The 18,089-nt window shown below is 31.4% G+C and overlaps 1 protein-coding gene and 1 pseudogene across 1 annotated transcript; both read right to left on the bottom strand.

The window, feature by feature from the left end:
- The window catches only part of LOC120129252, a 47,162-nt pseudogene extending 39,344 nt beyond the window's left edge, over positions 1–7,818 (bottom strand).
- A 6,841-nt stretch (positions 7,819–14,659) lies between these two features.
- Positions 14,660–17,423, bottom strand: LOC120129262 (eukaryotic translation initiation factor 3 subunit I-like). The gene is made up of 8 exons (XM_039146812.1): positions 17,169–17,423; positions 16,862–17,077; positions 16,532–16,659; positions 16,110–16,229; positions 15,931–16,020; positions 15,408–15,494; positions 15,239–15,318; positions 14,660–14,962 (listed from the first exon to the last, which is right to left on the bottom strand). The coding sequence occupies exons 1-8, from the start codon at positions 17,350–17,352 to the stop codon at positions 14,887–14,889; spliced, it is 981 nt and encodes a 326-aa protein (XP_039002743.1). The 5' UTR covers positions 17,353–17,423; the 3' UTR covers positions 14,660–14,886.
- Positions 17,424–18,089: the final 666 nt, after the last annotated feature.

Genomic DNA, 18,089 nt, shown 5'->3' with positions numbered 1-18,089 from the left:
AAATGTCAATTAAAAGAATTTTGAAAAATGATTAATAAAAATTTTGAAAAAAAAATATTGCCCCTTTCTAGGTTTCACAATTGAAACAAATCATAAAACAAAAGTTCATTAGATATCAAAGAATTAATTACTCTCTTAATCCTTCAAACTTATAAATCTTTGACAAGTGTCAGGATTAGGGATTTGTTTCAAGATGGCTTCATATTTTATAAGGTTTTAGCCATCAAGTTTTTCTTCTTGTCCCTACGTTATACATGCCCTTCATTTCTGGCTTTGCATTTAATTGGGTGCAAATAAAATGTCGCAACTAGCATAATCAAATGCTACACTTTTTAGAACACTTCTTTTTCAATTCTCTGAAATCTTTTATTTGTTCAAGCTTCGTAGAATTCTCTAGCCAAGGCAGTGCAGAAATATCGGTCTAAAAATGAAATTCTTGAGTGCTCGTGTGAAATTGATTATAACAGGTATTCCTCAACTCCCTTAGTCCGTCTTCAGCGAAACTCCTTATTTAGTAAATTCAATTTAATTTTTCATTGTTTGGATAGCTGAATTTAGCTTTACTGTACATATATGTTTTAAAATTGCCTTTATTTGGCTAGCTGAAGGATTCATGTCGTCACAAAGTCTTTGACTTTAAAATCACAGTGGAGCAAACACTGAATTGCCAAGTACCGATCAATGTCATGGTTTGAATGTAGTATATTCATAAAGCTAGTGCTTTTGAGTTTCCTCTATAACCAATTGCTTTAGCGGAATAGCTCAGCTTTATTGTATACATATATAATTATATTATGGGTATACGGATTCAATTTCTTAAGTTTGTCAAGAAGAACCTGTTATAGTCCAGGTTTTGTTGAAAGTCAGAAAATCTCATCGTTAGAGTTCAATTTTTAAGCAACTGACCCAAACTAGATTCACCTACATGACTATTCCATCTGTGAAGATCATAATCATCATTGAACGTCATCGACAGAAGTAAAAACCAATTATCTTTGCAATTTGATGTGTAAGATGCCCCATTTTGTTCACACCCTTGCATACATGAATGCCAAGCCCTTAATTGTCTCTTCAATCAAGGAGAAGGCTAGCTTGATCCCTACAGGAGAAGGGTATGTATTCTAGTATATTTTTTGGAGTAATATTAAGGGTTCTTATTCTACAAAGGTACAATCTTGTCACTTGCCTAGAGGCCATAACCTTAATTCTCGAGGGGACTTTTAATTCAAATAATATTAAAAGAACTACAAGATTAAAACTCGTTCAATTATTTAACTTTAGAAGGTAGCATAAATGAAATCATTAAAAGATTAAAAATATTTAAACAAATATTAAAGATATAACAAAAATGAGTTCAAACAAAACAATGCTCTTAATGCAAGTGGTAGATGCAATGACTTCTTGATCAACATCAGAATGCCCCATCATTCTTCGAATGTTCATGCCCCTGAATCAATCAAATTCTAGATCCTGCGCTTCACTGCCTTACAGTTCTCAATGGAATGCCCTAAACTTCCTATGTTATAGCTACATATGGCATCAACAACATAACCTTCTGGATATGGATTCTCTTTTGTTCTTTGGGAAGCTTCTCAGTTGAAATAGTTAGCTGTGGAGCATGTATCATCACACGTTCAGAGGTTTACATGGATGAAAATGCATGTTTTTTGCCTTTTTCCTAATTGAGCCCAACAATTTCCCAATCTCGTTGCATTCTCCATAAATTCTCTTGCAATTCTTCCTTCAATTTTTCGAAATTTGCTTCCATTACATCACATGATTAAGGCCACTTCCATTGAATTCTCCATGAATTGATCCCCATTTTTCATGAATGATGCATGTGAAAATGTTTAAATAAATGTAGTGCAAAATGTAAATATGTAAATGCAGACGCAAAAAATGTTGATTCCTACGATGAAAATCATAGAATAATTTTCATCAGAGATAAAAGTCTTCACATTATAAGACAATCCATTTTACATACATGCTTTCGCTTGGACGCTGAGTCTGAAATAGGTCGATGTTTCATCTCAAACTTCGTCCTCAAAAATTATGTCCCTCAAGCGCTAAAACCTAACTCAATTAATGCCCTTGCAGTGCTAGAATCACGCGTCACTCCTTGGTATTAGTGATAGAACGATCGTAGATAAGTCTCTACTACTGGATTACTTTTTAGATCAGTGGATCATCTTCCAGTCTTGAATGTTGCAAGATCTTTGAGCAAGTTTCTTTCTTGTACTCTCTGAACTTCTTTTAGTTGTAAGTGCATGTCTATGTACGCGACTTCTTGATTGAAAACTTCTATCTCTCTATATGAAAATTTTCACTTAAATATCCTCTTGCAGATCAACACTTTTCGCATTATGTCATGTTGATGAAATGCAATGTAAAAAATGTGAAAATGACACAAAAAGAAAAGAAACGAGTTAGTACATGTAAGATAATCGATAAAATTTAAAAGATGTTATTTAAATATAACATCTACCCAAGCATGGTATCTACCCAAGCATGGTATCTACCCAAGCATGCTTCATTGAATAGCAATCCTACTCGGATATGCTTTCTACCCAAAATGATTTATTTTCGCGAAATAGATCATAACCGCATGGTATCTAATTCATAACTTTCAAAAGAAATTTATTATATGAATTTAAAGCAAAATTAAAGGTTTAGAGTTGTTCCTTCTTCGTGTACACCTATTTTGGCACCTACTAAAGGACAAAGGTTTTGCATGGCTCTACATAGGGTGACCATTCTACGGTTCACTACATGCATGGTTTAGGCTCTAACGGGAAAGGGTACTCGAATTGTCCTTGATGTCAGTGCCCCCTTGAGCAATCAAACCCTCAACCCTAGCCCATTACAGGCTCATGCAGATCGAGTTCAATTCGAGATGATACATTCCCTTGTGTCTATGCGAAGAAACAATTTATCTCACGTAGACATAAGGTATATGAACCCCGAAGGTTACTTGCTAAAACCTATGTGGAGAAACAAGTTATCTCACGAGGCTAAACTTTAACCTCAACTTAAAAGGGACAAAGCTCGTAAGTGAGCTTATGGTATGTAAATACATGTGTTGTGTGTGAGGAGAAACTCACAAACCTTTAAAAACACGACGAAAGACAACATTTCTACAAGTTCAAAAATTTATTCAAATCTTACGACCAATAAAGTCAAAAAGAAATCCATTAGTTAAAAATAGAATAATGCATGATATGTTGAAACTCAAAATAAACAAAATGATCATAAATTAAATACAATTTAAGTTTTTAATTCCCAATAATAAAAATAATGTATAATCATTTATGGCCTGACTCTCTAAGTCTCCAGTGGAGTCGTCAAACTGTCATAACGTCTCCCTCAGGGATTTGTTAGACTTAAAAAAATTAATTCGGGGAAAGACGATGAAAGTTAGGTTTGAAACAATTTGTTTTTAGAGTCGCCATCAACCTTTGAGTTAGATAGGTTGAATACCTAAAATATCATTTTTAATGAGTTCTAAAAAATCATTAAAAGATGAAAAAATGGTATGTGTTTTACCAAAAGTTCATTTTTAAGATTTCGGGAGTCGATTACGTGTGGGGAAGGGTGGGCACTCCCACAACGCCAAAGTTTGGTACCTAAACTATTATATGATGTTTAAATGTTGGGAAATTACAAACTGAAAATATATTTAAACTACGATCCTTCTATTCATTCGAATTTATTTAAGATGTCAATTTTCAAAAAAAAATAAAACAACGTTGCTTTTGCAAATAAAGAAATGAGAATTTGATAGCAAATGATAAATGTAGCAGGTACAAAAAAAATTAAAGAGCCCAAAATATATTTTTATGGAATAAAGTTGTTTATTTAATCCAAAAAATATAATTATTTTTATAAGAGAAATCACATCGTTATGTACGAACAATCCTTGAAAACGCACTTCCTTTATAGTTATGAGACTTTTTCATGGATTCCCCTCACAAAATGATGTTTCTTTAATTTTATGGAGGATATAGTTTAAAAGAGTATAGTATTATATTAGATTTTTTTAGAAATGCTCAGATAAAAAGACATTGTCTTATATTTTTAGAATGTTTTTGTGCGAACAATTATCGGGAATGCACTTCCTTTGTAGTTAGGAGACTTTCCGTAGATTCCCCTCACAAAAAGACATTGTCTTATATTTTTATATGAAAGATAAAAATAGAAATAAAATAAAAATAAACGAGATAAAATAATAGAATAAAAAAATGTAAAACAAATAAGACTATCAAATACGAAAAATTAACCTTTTGTGCGAAAAATCTTCAAAGACACTTTCCCTTGTAGTTGGAAGATGTCTTCATAGATCTCCCTCACAACAAAATTTATCATTTCTATATATAAAAAATGATGATTATAAAAAAATAAAGTTTGAATAATAATATAAATATGTGAACAAAAGGTAGAAGTAATAAAGATAACCAGTTCGATTTTGAATTTAAAATATGATTCAAACATCAGTAACCTACTTACATAAACAAAGGGACCAACATGCAAACTTTGTAAACAAACAACCAAGAATAAAATATCAGCCAAATAAGAGGATAAATAAATAACATTGAAACGTAAATAGTAAAAAGTATAGGCATTAGATGTAAATATACCACATGCAAAATCAGTGACTAAAATAAAATGAAGTGTAAGTTAAGATGCTTAAATGTAAATACATAAAATTAAATGATAGAAATTAAAGGTACTGAAATAAAATGTAAGAAAATTAAAGGGCAGAAAAATAAAATATTGGAATTAAAGTGCTAAAAATAAATAAAATAAGATAAAAACATAAATAAATTGCATAAATTTAAAAGTTAGGGGGTTGTTTTTAATCGTTTAACCCGGCCCATAAATAATGCGGGTCGTCCCCAGGGTGGGTCAACGCAAGGTCGTTGAATATTCGAATGTTAGAAAATTAGCGGGTTAGTTTGTGAGATAAAATAAAATGTTAGTAAGTTAGTAAGAACAAATAAAATAAACAGTTAGAATATTAGTTCAAACGAAAAAATAAATGTTAGAGTGTTATTTCGAACAATAAAGGTTAGAATGCTAGTAAGTTAGTGACTAAATTAAAAAAATGAAAATAAAGGGCAGGAATCGGAGTAAATAAAACTTAAAGTATAACTGATTAGTGACTAAATTAACAATAATGCAAATAAAGTGACAAAAATAAAAAAAAAATTAAAAACACAGAGATTGGGGACTGGAATGTAAAAACACAGCAATCTTAGGAGGGCTTCAATGTGATTTTACGCAAATGTTTGGTGACTGAAATGTTAAAACACGGCAAGAATGAGAGGGCTTAAGCGTGATTTTTTCAATTTCTTTGATATATATACACATTTTAACCATTTTCGTAGCCATTTTTCATTCTTTTCTTCCCAAGCTCTCTTTTCCTCTCTACTTCTTTCATCGGTCGAACCTTACCCAAGACCAAAAACTCGGCCGACCACCGTACATCAACGGCCAACCCGACTCCGACGACCCCAAAAACTTTCCCCTTTCCTTACCCTAACCAAAATCGAAACCCAAAAACCTCCACAAGGAAACGAAACCCTTTTGTTTTCCCTTGACATAAACTAAATAAAAAACCCCCACCAACTTTTCACGACGGCTTTCACTCTTCGGTCGCCACCACCGGAGGCCGACCAACACCGAACTCAACCAAAAAACCCAAAAAGCTTCCATCTTCCTTGTTTTGCTTTTTTAAATAAATCTATCAAAAACCAAATAAGACCCCCTACATGACCGACTACCCAGTTTTTGATGGTTTATGACCCTAAAGATTACATCTTTTTCGACGATAGCTCCTATTCCGACGAGGAAAACCCACTGCTAAGGTAAGAACTCTAGCTTTATTAGGCTTTTGGTTACTTTTTTCGAATAGAAAAAATAGCACGAAAGAAAAAGGAAAATACCTTTGTTGATTCTTAGTTTGAATCTGAATTTTTTTTATTTGTATTGCTTTTCGAATGCTCCAAAAAGATCCCCCTTTTTTACATTGTTTTGATGGGGTTTTATACCCGGTTTGGGTTTATATGAAAAGAGAAAGAAAAATAATCATTTTCTGTTTTTTTTTCATGGCCGAGAAGGAAAGGGACTTTTCAACGAAAACCATACCTGATCTGGCCAGTAGGGCATGCATGCAAGAGAATCACGGTGACCGGCGCAAATCTCACCGGGTGATGACGCGTGGAAGCTGAAGAAATCCACGTTTGGTGGCGACGACTGGTGGCGCTCATGAAGAAAACCCTAGCTTGCCTTGACTTGATCTGGACCATTGGATGAGGTCCAAATCTAACCGGTCAGGGTGAGTGGCGGCTGAGGAGAAAAGATGGAAACCCTAGTTCACTTGGGTCCTCACATGTGGGCTTGTTGGGTCATTTAAATTGGGCTTGATCGATTATGTATGGGCATTCATAATGGACCTGATAAAGATAGTGTCTACAATAAGACTAGTTCACAGCATATCAAATACAAATAGGACACCATAAGGTAGAGAACAAGAGCATCACAACCTTCCTAAGTCGAGAGCTCAATGGATATCGGTTGCCAATCCATATGGCTGGACAATCCGGGAAGAGAATTCTGAACACATTATTTTTAGAGGAGAAAAAGAAGACGCTTAGTAGGAAGGAAGAAGTCGATACCTCTTCCACTGTCCCAGCCACATCCTTGGTGTCCGTTATAGTCATTGTTTGAATCCTTATAGGATGCTCGCTACCGAGTGCCACGCCTCCACTGTCCTAGTTTTCTCCTCACAGTTTTATGCATGGATTCACAATATTTTTTTTCTAGGAGCTAAATTAAATTAGTTAGTCAACAGGAGGTTCCTTACAAAACAACTAGAGAATACAAAAATCCTAAATTATAAGTGAAGATAAACTTGGTATTTGGTGTATCCAAATGGCATGAAAAAACAAAACATAGTTAATCAGAATCTAGATTTCAGAACAAAAGAAACTCATGAGGAAGAAAGGGAAATAAACCCCTCTAGACGAATAGAACGAACACAAATTAGGGCATATTTATATTTGTTCGTTTAACTTTAACCAAACGAACAAAAACAACTAAACTAACATAATTTCTTGTTCGTTCGTTAAGGAATGTAATTTTTTGTATTCGTTTATTAAAATGATAAATGAATGCAAACGAACATAAACGAACGAACATAAAATATAACTTTCTTTTAAATCAAGCAAAAATTCTTAAAAGATTATAAATAAAAGAGCATAGATATAAATTTAATCAAACGAACAAACATAAACAAAAGGATTATCAAATCTAAATGAACATATACGAACAGATTATCGAACATTCATGAACATAAATAAACAAATGACCTCTTTGTTCGTGTTCAATCGTCTAATTAAACGAACAAAAATTATTGTTCATGTTTGTTCGTATAATAAATAAATGAATTTCTTGTTGAACAGTTCATTGAACTTTTGGTTAGTTTACAGCCCTAAACCCCTCTTCTCAACTAGGTTTTGTCACAGTATCAGTTCATACAAGGATCAACACAAAATTCAGGAAATGGTGATTATAAATTCAAATTTAATTTCTTTTTAGGTTGTTTGAGATATATACCTAACAAAGGGGTTCCTTTTGATGCAGGCTGAAGTTGAGCAGTATCCTGATTGGGATTCTGGTTCCTAACACAAGATTCTTGTTTTACCAAAATTAAGAGTCTACAAATCACAGTCTCACAAAATCAGTACTTTTAGCAAATCCTAAGATTATATCCTTGCTCTTCAGACCTGGAAACGAAGTTGGTACAGCTCCAGTTGCCATTTCTACCAGTACAAAGCCTTTGCCTTTTCTGCCCAAACACACAAAAAACTCGATTTTTATGGCTGAAAATAAGAAGAAAGCATACCCAAAGTTTCTTGAACCCAAAACTTAATATTTGAAGACATAAGAGGTTGTTTGATTTTTTTTAAAAAAAAACTATCCTTTTAAAACACAGAGAAATTGCCAAAATCTACCTTAAAAAGACAACTTTATAACTAGAGACCTTTGCTGTGATTTGGACTTAAATGAGAGAATTGAAAATCCAGGGATTGAGAAAATTGTTGGTTGGAGATGCTTGCAAAGATTTGAAGAAGAAAAAATGAGTGAATTTTGGATTATCTGAGAGATTTATATAGGGGGAAATGAAGTAAATGGGAGATGGGAACATGCCAAAAACATTTATGCAGCATCTGGTTATCTGTTGGCTATGGAAATTTTTTGATATGCTGAAAAATAAATGGTTATTTCTCTCTCTTATCCTTCGTATCTCATAATATTGTTATTAACGTCCCTAAAAATTTAATTTTTGTAGTATAGATTATTACAATGTAGTATCTTTCAAAACTTTATTAATCAATTGATAACGCACATACACCCTGCAGATGTAGTAAATCAACTCAGAACCTTTAAGAAAATAGCATTTCCTTTTACTTCTAAAATCACTTGATAAGTTCAAGTCCTTAAATATTTATTGGCATGTTTAATTGACTTATATTATCCATAAATTCTGCTACTTAAATAGGAGAAAAGATTATTGAGTTTCCATCTTATGATTTGATTTAGTTTTCATGGAAATTGTAACTGAAATTAAATTTCCTTCCAATTAAATCATTTAAAATATGGAAAGAACCTGTCATTTATTTAATGCTTATTTGAACACAAGATTTAACTTAAAAAAGAGAAGGATAAATATTCAATAACTATAGTCCAAATTTTACAATTAGAACATAGTACATGGACCTATATGCAAAATTCCAACCGTATGGATATTGAGCACAACACAATTCCATAGAGTAGGGAGCGAGTTACTTCACACAAAAAAGGATAAATTATACATTATACCTAAATTATTACTTTTATTTCTTTTTGTGGCCAAATTTTATTTTTTTTAAATAATACCTCACATTTAATTTATATTTTATTTTGGTACCTCATCATTAAAAAATTAACAATAACATTAGTGTGTCATCAGAAGATAATGTCATATTATCATTGAAAAAAATTTAAAAAAATTATGTCAATAATTCTATTAATTTTTTAACCATTGGTGCCAAATTAAAAGCTAAAATAAATATGAGGTATGATTTAAAAAATATAAATTTTAGGTATCAAAATAGAATAAAGTAATAGTTTAGATACTGTACATATAGTTTACCCAAAAATAGGAATCTTTGATTGGTAGTTAAAGATAGCCCACCGCGAAAAGACCGACTGGTTTACGCGTGTCTCTCTAGCATTGGATCATCAAATAGACTTTTTTACACACATAATACCGTTTCAAAAATTAGGGAAATTTATATTTTCAGTCTTTGAACGTTTAAGGTGTTTGTAGTTTTATCATTGAACCTTTAAAATTTATACTAGAGATCAATTTTTTATAATTCACTTTCATTTTGATTACCAGCGTCAGCTGACGTGGTATGCTCAGGTATCATTTTTCAATAAATTAATATTTTTTAATAAAATGATAATACATATCATCGACATACCACTAAACTAAAATGTGAAGTTTTATATTATTGACAAAAATAATGTTTAAATTCAAATTAATTTTATTTGTTTTATATAAATATATTTATCATAACATAAATTATAAAATGAAAGATAAAATAATACTTTTAACCAAAATAATTGTTAAATATAATAATTTTATATCTAAATAACATTTTCCAAGAATTTTAAAAGACTTAATATTTGTTTTATCTAGGGTCGGCCCAATACATATGCCAGATGAACCTTAGCCCAGGGGATTCATGGACTGTTTTCATGTTTACGTTTTGGTAATATTTGCAATGCAAAAATAACACTCTAAATGAGAGATGATAAGGATTAGAGAGATACTTGGACCGAAAATCCCCCCTCCAGAACTTTCTTGCATTTGCAAACTGCAGCTGCTTAACTTTTGAATCATCTGAAATTTGCATTACCTTTCAGTGGTTCTTCTTTTCCGACTCTGTAACCCAAGCTCCAACTGTCAAATGATTGGGCTCGTCCTCAAATTGATTTGTCTGCAGGCCAAGGCTTGCCTTTTTTTTCTCTTTAAACCAAACTCACTTGGACTTCCGGATTTATTTTGGGCTTTGCAGAAGTTATAACCTTTGTTTCCATTTTTTTCGTGCTTTCGGGAGCACTGTGTAGTCATTATTCAGCCATTTCTAATGGATTTTCATGTTTAGGTCACAAAAAACAAGTCTTCTACATAAACATCTATAATTATGTATTATAAACTAATTAAACAATATTGCTTCATTAATGTTCAAAGATTTAATCTTAAGGAGTTTAATTTTTTTTATGAAATGAAATTTATATGATAATACATTTGAAAGTCAATCTTAACATATTTTTATCGATGTGAGATTACTGAAGACTAAATATAATAGTGACACCAATTGATTTGCTAAGCATTATTCAATAAAATAAAATCTACATATAAGACTAAGATATTGACTACAAAGTTATAAAAAATAATTTATTTTAATAAATTTTTAAAGATATTTTCTTAAATTTTTCTATAATTTATGTAAATTTAATATTTTTTTAAATTTATAATTACTTTTTATAAATTTTATAACATGTATTTAATTAAGCATACGACATAAAAAATAAATTAAACCCTTAATATAAAAAATAATCAATTAAGTCATAATGAATACTATGTGTCACAATTACAAAGGTTTTTTTTAATAGAAACTGCTAGTATTATTTAAAAAATAAAAATATCAGAAATTACAATAAGAGTTTACAACTATCATCGTAAACTAAATACATAATTTGGATTTTTCTTATAACATTAAAACTAGTCACTTTAGATCATATAAGAATCATACATGGAAAATGTTAAAAACCCAACCAAGAGACTTTAACAAAAATAGATACGAATAAATATGATTGCATCGGTAAATAAACCACAAAAGAGAATTAAGCTATTGAAAGACCACTGAAAACTGCAGATCAGAGCCGAGCGTCGTGAGAATTGCATCGGCAAACAAACGCAAAATCACACATCCAAATTCAATCTATAGGTCCATAGCAGGGAAGATCAACAGGATTTCATGACTGTCATCAAATCCAACCCTGAGAAAACTATAAGTTTAGTACATAAACTTTCATTTGTTTCAAAATCAAACCTAATGTTTACTTTTTGTTTCGTTTTGATAATTTGTCATTAAAAAATTAACGAAACTGTTACAACATGACACATTTTTATGGGTAAATTATATTATTCATCACTCAACTATTATACGGTACAAATGTAGGGCATAAAATTATTATCTCGCACAGGGCATTAAAACTCATTAGACCGACCCTGGTTTTATCTTACGTACCATAGATAAATTATTAACTTGCCCCATTATAGACATGTTCTTATAATATTTTATAATTTATATTATAATTAATATATTTTTATTAAATAGTGAAAATAATTTCTATCACATATTAATCTAAATATTATTCTAACATATTTTCCTTAATTTTCTTTTCAATAAGAAGACAACAAGTGTTGCTATCGTATTGAGAGAATTAAACTATTATGAAAAATGATTCATGAGGATGCCACTATAATCGGATAGACATGGACCCGGATCCACCGAATTTAGCCTCGACCCTATAGAGTCAAATTTTTGTTCTAAAATTCGGTTTGATCGAGTTTTAAGAAAGGGGGTCATTGAGTTCAAGTCAGATTTGAATTAGACATTAAAATATTCGATCCAATTTGATCTAATATAAATATAAATATAAATATATATATATATATATATATTAGGATTTCTTTTTTTTTTCCTATTTCCATTTCTCTTTGTATTGTTGTCGTTTCTACAATCTTCTCTAATATTTTTTTCTCAATTCTTACTTTCTTTTGTTCTGTGTGCTTCTTCTCCTTTGTTTCATCTTCTATTTTTCATCTTCCTTTATTCTTTTTTTTTTTTTAATTATTTTTTACTAAATTTGAAATTCTAAAACTTAGAAAATAAAGTTTTGAATTCTAAATTTATAGACTGATTCAATAGAAAATGGTAGCTGCAAAATTAAATATGTTTCTTTCGTTGTAAAGTCAACATAAGGTACTTTTTTAAAACCATTTTTTGTTATATTTTCATTTAATATTTTATAAATTTATTTGGAATATAAAATACTTATATTTTAATCAAAATTGATAAATATATAGGAATGAATTTTGAATCCTAAATTTATTTTGACTTGAATCTATTGATTTTTTGGTTTATTCTTATGATTTTGAATGAAACTTTTTTTTTTGGTTTTGCATGATTTAGGGGTGGTTCTTGAATGTCGGATCGAGTCATATTTCTACTTTAAAGAATTGGGTCAGGTTCAGGTAAAACGGAACTTTCTCAAAGCTGGGTTAGGTTTCAGGTGAAGAAGTATAATAATCGTATCAGAGTTAGGGTGGCCAAAAATTTGACTCGACTCATACCTATCCAAGCACATCAATGACTAAAAAGAAAGAAAATTAAAAATTCAATGACCAAAATATAAGTATCTTGAAAGTTTAATGAGCCCCACTTTATTTAAAAATAGTGTATTGAAAGTTTAGGGACTACCAATGTAGTTTACCCAAAAAATAAATATTGAATGGATTAAGGGTTAAAATTGCCCATGTAGTAGACCAAATTTTTTAATTTCGCACCTATCATATTTTTAAATTAATTTTACCCTCAAAGTTGTTTAATTGCATCAATTTATACATTTGAACGTGTTTATAAAACAAAACCGTTAGTTTCTGCTGGTGTGGATGCCAACTGTTTCCACCTCAAATAATTTTGTTGACGTGTCAACCTGATGATGTGGCAATAACAAAAAAATATTATTTTTTAAAGGGTAAATTACACCGTTCTTACTTAACTTTACTCTCTATCATATTTTACTCACTGAACTTTTAATTTTTCTTATTTGCCCACTGAACTTTACACATTAATTGTTTTGATCTCCCATCTGTTTTTCGACTAACTACCTAATGATGTGGCTTATTTTATTAATATATAGTGATGACATTAGAGAAAGGGAAAAGAGTAGGGTTGTAAATGAGATGAGACAGATCGCGAGCTATTCGAGATCGACTCGGTTAAGGCTCGGTAAATACTCGGATTGAATGGACTCGACTCAAACTCGAGCTCAACTCAAATTCTTAACGAGCCGAAACGAGCTACTTGATACTCAACTCGAAAAGCTCGTGATCAGCTCGAAAATATAATATATTAAGATTTTAATTTTTTAAAAAATAAATTATTAATAATATTAACATTTATGTGTTGATTTTTTTTTTAAAAATACAATAAGGCTTTCATGTATTTAAGGTTCGAGTTTGAGTTTGAGGATTCAATCTTATTAAGTTTAAGAATTTTTTTTTCATTTCGAACCTTTTCGAGCTGCTCACGAGCTTCAGTTCAGGATTTCGAGTTCGAGTCGAGCTTAAAAATTTTAAGCTCGCGAGTTTTCGAGTCGAGCTCCATTTCAAAGTTTTCGAGTCGAGTCGAGCTCAACAATACTCGAATTTGACTCGGCTCGTTTACACCCATAAAAAAGAGAGAGAAAGGGAAAGGGAAAAAGAAAGGCTAAAGGAGGGAAATGGGAGCAGAAATAGAAAGAAAGTCTACGGAGAGGAAGAAGCAGGAGTATGACAATGGTGATGATACTAAGAAGGAGAAAAAAAAGAAAAGAAAAAAGAATTTTTTTTATTTATATCAAAATTATGTTGTTTAAATTTAATTTTTATATAAATTTAAAACTATTTTGTTTTAATATTGATTGTCATGATATAACATCTTTAATTATTTAACCATAAAATGACAAAAATAGTAAATTAAAAATTAAAAATTCAATAATAAAATAAGATAAATAATAAAATTTAATTAAGAACGATGTAATTTATACTTTACTAAAATGACACACTCTTGTTGATTGGCTCTGTTAGAGAAAAATCATGTAGTTATTAAATTGACATTATTATTCAATTATTTTTTAATCTAATAAAGTACAAGCATTTGTTAAAAAAGATAAATAAAAGCCACAGTTTGATGCATTCCACCTGGAACGCACTAATCAAAAGTAGACAGAACAATAAAGTCATTTAAAATAAAATCCAAACCAAAGTAAAAAGAAAAAGAAGAGATGTCGGTCTTTCTTGTTCCTCGTGGAAAGATAAAACACTGAAACGCCCAACACAAGAAAGATTCAAAGAAACAAAATAGATCCTAAACTGAACAACGATCTGGAGCCCCGGGGCAGAGGCTACGGTGGATCCAACCATCGTCTATCGTTTGAGGCTCAATAATAAATTGGTAGCCAAACATGATAATTTGATGACAATATCTTATTCCATTTGATGACGTGATGAAAAAAATCCTTTTTTTTAATTGATTTAGAGTAAGTTACAAGATAATTAATTTGGAGAAATTGATTTGAAATAAATTACAAGATAATTAATTTAGAGTAAGTACAATATAATATTTGTTTAAAAATAATTCATAATTATTTGACATTGAACACGTATATCCCTAATATTCCTGATACTCGAACCCATAACCTTAATGAATAACGAAAATCCCTTGCCATGGAGGTCACTCATTTCGAACACAAAATAAAGATGGCATTTCAGTCCCCCAAAAAATAAAGCTCAGAATTACTCATTCCATAAAACGAACACAAGATAGCTAACTACGTGCATTAAAATAAGATCTACAATTTTCAAAGCCTTTTGCTGTCAAATAGAAAATATAATTTCACATCATCCTCAAAAAATTAAACAAAATTACTGCCATAAATAATCCCAAGTCCCAAGATTATTAGTCTTCCGGTCAGGACAAGCTGTAACTGGAAACTGCTCCAAAATTAAATTTTGATATTGAAGTAATCTGGATCAAAATGATGCAATCGTACGTATCCATCCTCACCGCCGCTTGAGAAACTACAAGTTAAAAAACACACAGATGGTTGTATACAGTCACTGATCCGAAAGTTATGTAGGCAATACAAAAAAGAAACTCCCTAAGTAACCATGGTGGCGAAAACGGAGATAGGTACTAAATGATATGGTCAACATTCGAAAACATGGTGAGATAACTTATTAATGATGCAATAGATCTAGTAGGTGATATCATTCATAAAATGAAAATAATATGAACTTATGCATCAGACAATTATATAAGCAAAAGAAGATTTAGAAGTATTATTTGCTTTGTACCTCTTCCCATCAGGATTGAAAGCTAAAGCATTTATAGGCCCAAAATGCCCTTTCACACCTCCAATTTCCTCTTGAAGTATCTACAAGGCAGACAAACATTACGATAAAACGGTAAATTGCAATATAACAACTCTTCACTTTCTGCAAAAACCTTATCTAACAAGTTTACCTTATCATAGAATTTAGCTTCAAACTTCCCGGCACGATGATCTGTAGTCGTGACAGCTGATGCATCCTGGCCACCTCCAAGCACAACCTAGAACACAAGGCAAACAGAAGAAAGGTCAAAATAAGATGTACCCCATAATGGAACAAGAAAGATGACAGCACGTTGAATTCTGTTTATGAAATCAGTTCTCCCACATCTGAGCATTGCCAAATAAAACTAGTATCATGCAAATATATGTACTCATTGATATATAATAACAGATAGCTCAACGTTAGCACCAGACCATCTAAACAGTTAATTTTGCAAGGCTTGAGATGCATTAAAGACTTCTTTAGGCCTTGTCTTATGAGTACTAGGAGTTTGCATAAAATGTTTAAAGATCCTGAAGTTACCAGTTAAATAATAAATAAATTAGAAAAGAGATCATCAGATTTCTACTCACTAACGCAGAAAATTAAGAACAGTGCAAGTAGGGACAATTAAAATTAGAGCGTATGTTAAGCAGCTCTTATTGGATACTTATATGGTCAAGAAGTGGAGACATTGTAACAGCATTGACAGGGCGCTCAGTACCATATGTCTTGATAAGAGTCAATGTTCTTGTGTCCCATAGCTAAACATTCACATAAAAAACATAAGAATGACAAAGAAAGCCAACCAAAAACAACCTGGGGTTCCCAGAAAACAGTCACAAATAGTCACCTTAGCAGATTTATCAAGGGAACCAGTAAGGAAGTGTGAACCGTCTGCAGCTTTTGCAAGTGATGTTATTGTCTTTTTGTGGCCAGATTCCTTGTCAGACTCCCTAAGCAGTTTTCCAGTCTGCAAAATAGATGGGAAAAATCAATCCAAAAGATCGAACTCTTTCCAATGAATCAACAAAACTTACAACGAAGGAAAGAAACATGACTGAGGATAGTTAAGAAGGATAATTCAAATAATAAGAATAGATGTAACTTGAAGTTTATTCAGGAAGAAGCAAAACCAGCTATTACATGAGAACTATTTCAATGTTGAAGCCAAAAAGATAAATGGAGAAAGATTGTAAAGCAGGACCTCTCCAAAAAACGACCCAAACACACACACACACACACACACACATCTTCACATACACAGCAAGTTACCTCAGAATCCCATATACGAATTACAGTATCTTCTCCAGCACTAATGATAGTACTATTGAGAGGTCCCCAAACAGCTCTATTTATTCTTCCTTGAGGGCCCTTGATGACAAGCACAGATTCCTCAGTCTCTGCATGATTATGTGACAATGTAATGAATCAAAGTTTAGACATCAAACAAATCAACAGACTTGAAGCAAATGATTCTGTAAGACAGCAGAATTAAACTACAATGCCAAACAGTTACATATAAATTCTACATCATGGTACTACTTCAACAAAGTAATCTTATTCATTACTGAATATCACTCTAGGGGAGAAATTTAAGCTTACGTTCAGTTGGGTCTTTAGCAATGCGTTTAACATGAATCGCAGAAGTCAGTTCCATGAACGGATCCGTAGTAATGATAGCGAGTTTATCGCCTACAGCAAACTCCACCGACCGCGCGGGTGAACCAAAATTAAACGTATATAATTGAGTTCCCGTCTGAACATTCCACAACTTCACCGTTTGATCAGCACTTCCGGTTAAAAGCCTCATTGAATCCCCTAAAAATTTGAAAGAAAAAAATGAAATCACTATTTTAACTGCAGTTCCAAGAATTTCAATTTCGATAAAAAGAACAAAAAAGAGAATTACTTGAGACATCGCAAGTCCAAACGGCGCCATTATGGCCACGGTAAGTGCCAAGACGCTCGCCGTTGTCGGCGAACCAAACGGTTGGAGTGTGATCCTTGGCACATGAAAACAAAAGATCGCCATCTCTGTTGTACTTGAGAAAGGTCAATGGCCTTTCATGGCCTTTCATCAGAATCGGCCTCATCTTTTTCTCTTCTGCTTCGTTTTCCGGAGTTTCTCTAACTAAAGAATTAGGGTTCCTTGCTTTTGCTGTAGATTTGATATTTGCTTGTGATTTCTTTAGGCGTGGTCTTGGCGGCGTCACATCTTTTAGATAATGAATAGTGGGCCCATTGTTCACTGTTGCTCATTTAACTGTCCACTCCAGATCTTAGCCCAATAGTATTTGCTGCCGGTTCATTTAACTAAATAAAGTTTATTACATTATCTCAAATATTCTAAGAAAATATTAATAATTTTGTTAAAATAATCTGTTTTCAATTAAATTAAATTTATTATATTTAAAAATAAAAATATATTAAAAATATTTAAACATTCTAGATGTGATACTATAATTGTATTTATCTTGTTTTCAATTTTAAATAAAACTCACATCACTCTGTCACTCTGACTTAAAAATTATATTAAAATAAAAAATAAATAATTAGTTTCGATGTGAATGAATATTTTTAGAATTTAATTTTTTAACAAGCTAAAATATGTAAATATTTTATTATATGATATATTTTATAGAGTTTTCTCGATTATGAAAAGTTACAAAATGATTATTTGAAATAAGTGGGCATTTTCCCCTTATAAATGTAAGGATAAAACATGTGACAATAAAAATTTGAATAAACTATAATAATGGTCATTTTTGTTTCAATTTTATTCATTTTTATCACTAATTTATATGGTTTTTTTCACTAGAAGCAAATAACA

The sequence above is a fragment of the Hibiscus syriacus genome, unplaced genomic scaffold, assembly GCF_006381635.1.
Source record: "Hibiscus syriacus cultivar Baekdansim isolate YM2019G1 unplaced genomic scaffold, ASM638163v2 tig00001644_pilon, whole genome shotgun sequence".
Classification (NCBI taxonomy): domain Eukaryota; kingdom Viridiplantae; phylum Streptophyta; class Magnoliopsida; order Malvales; family Malvaceae; genus Hibiscus; species Hibiscus syriacus.
This window is presented reverse-complemented; position numbering and strand designations above follow the sequence as displayed.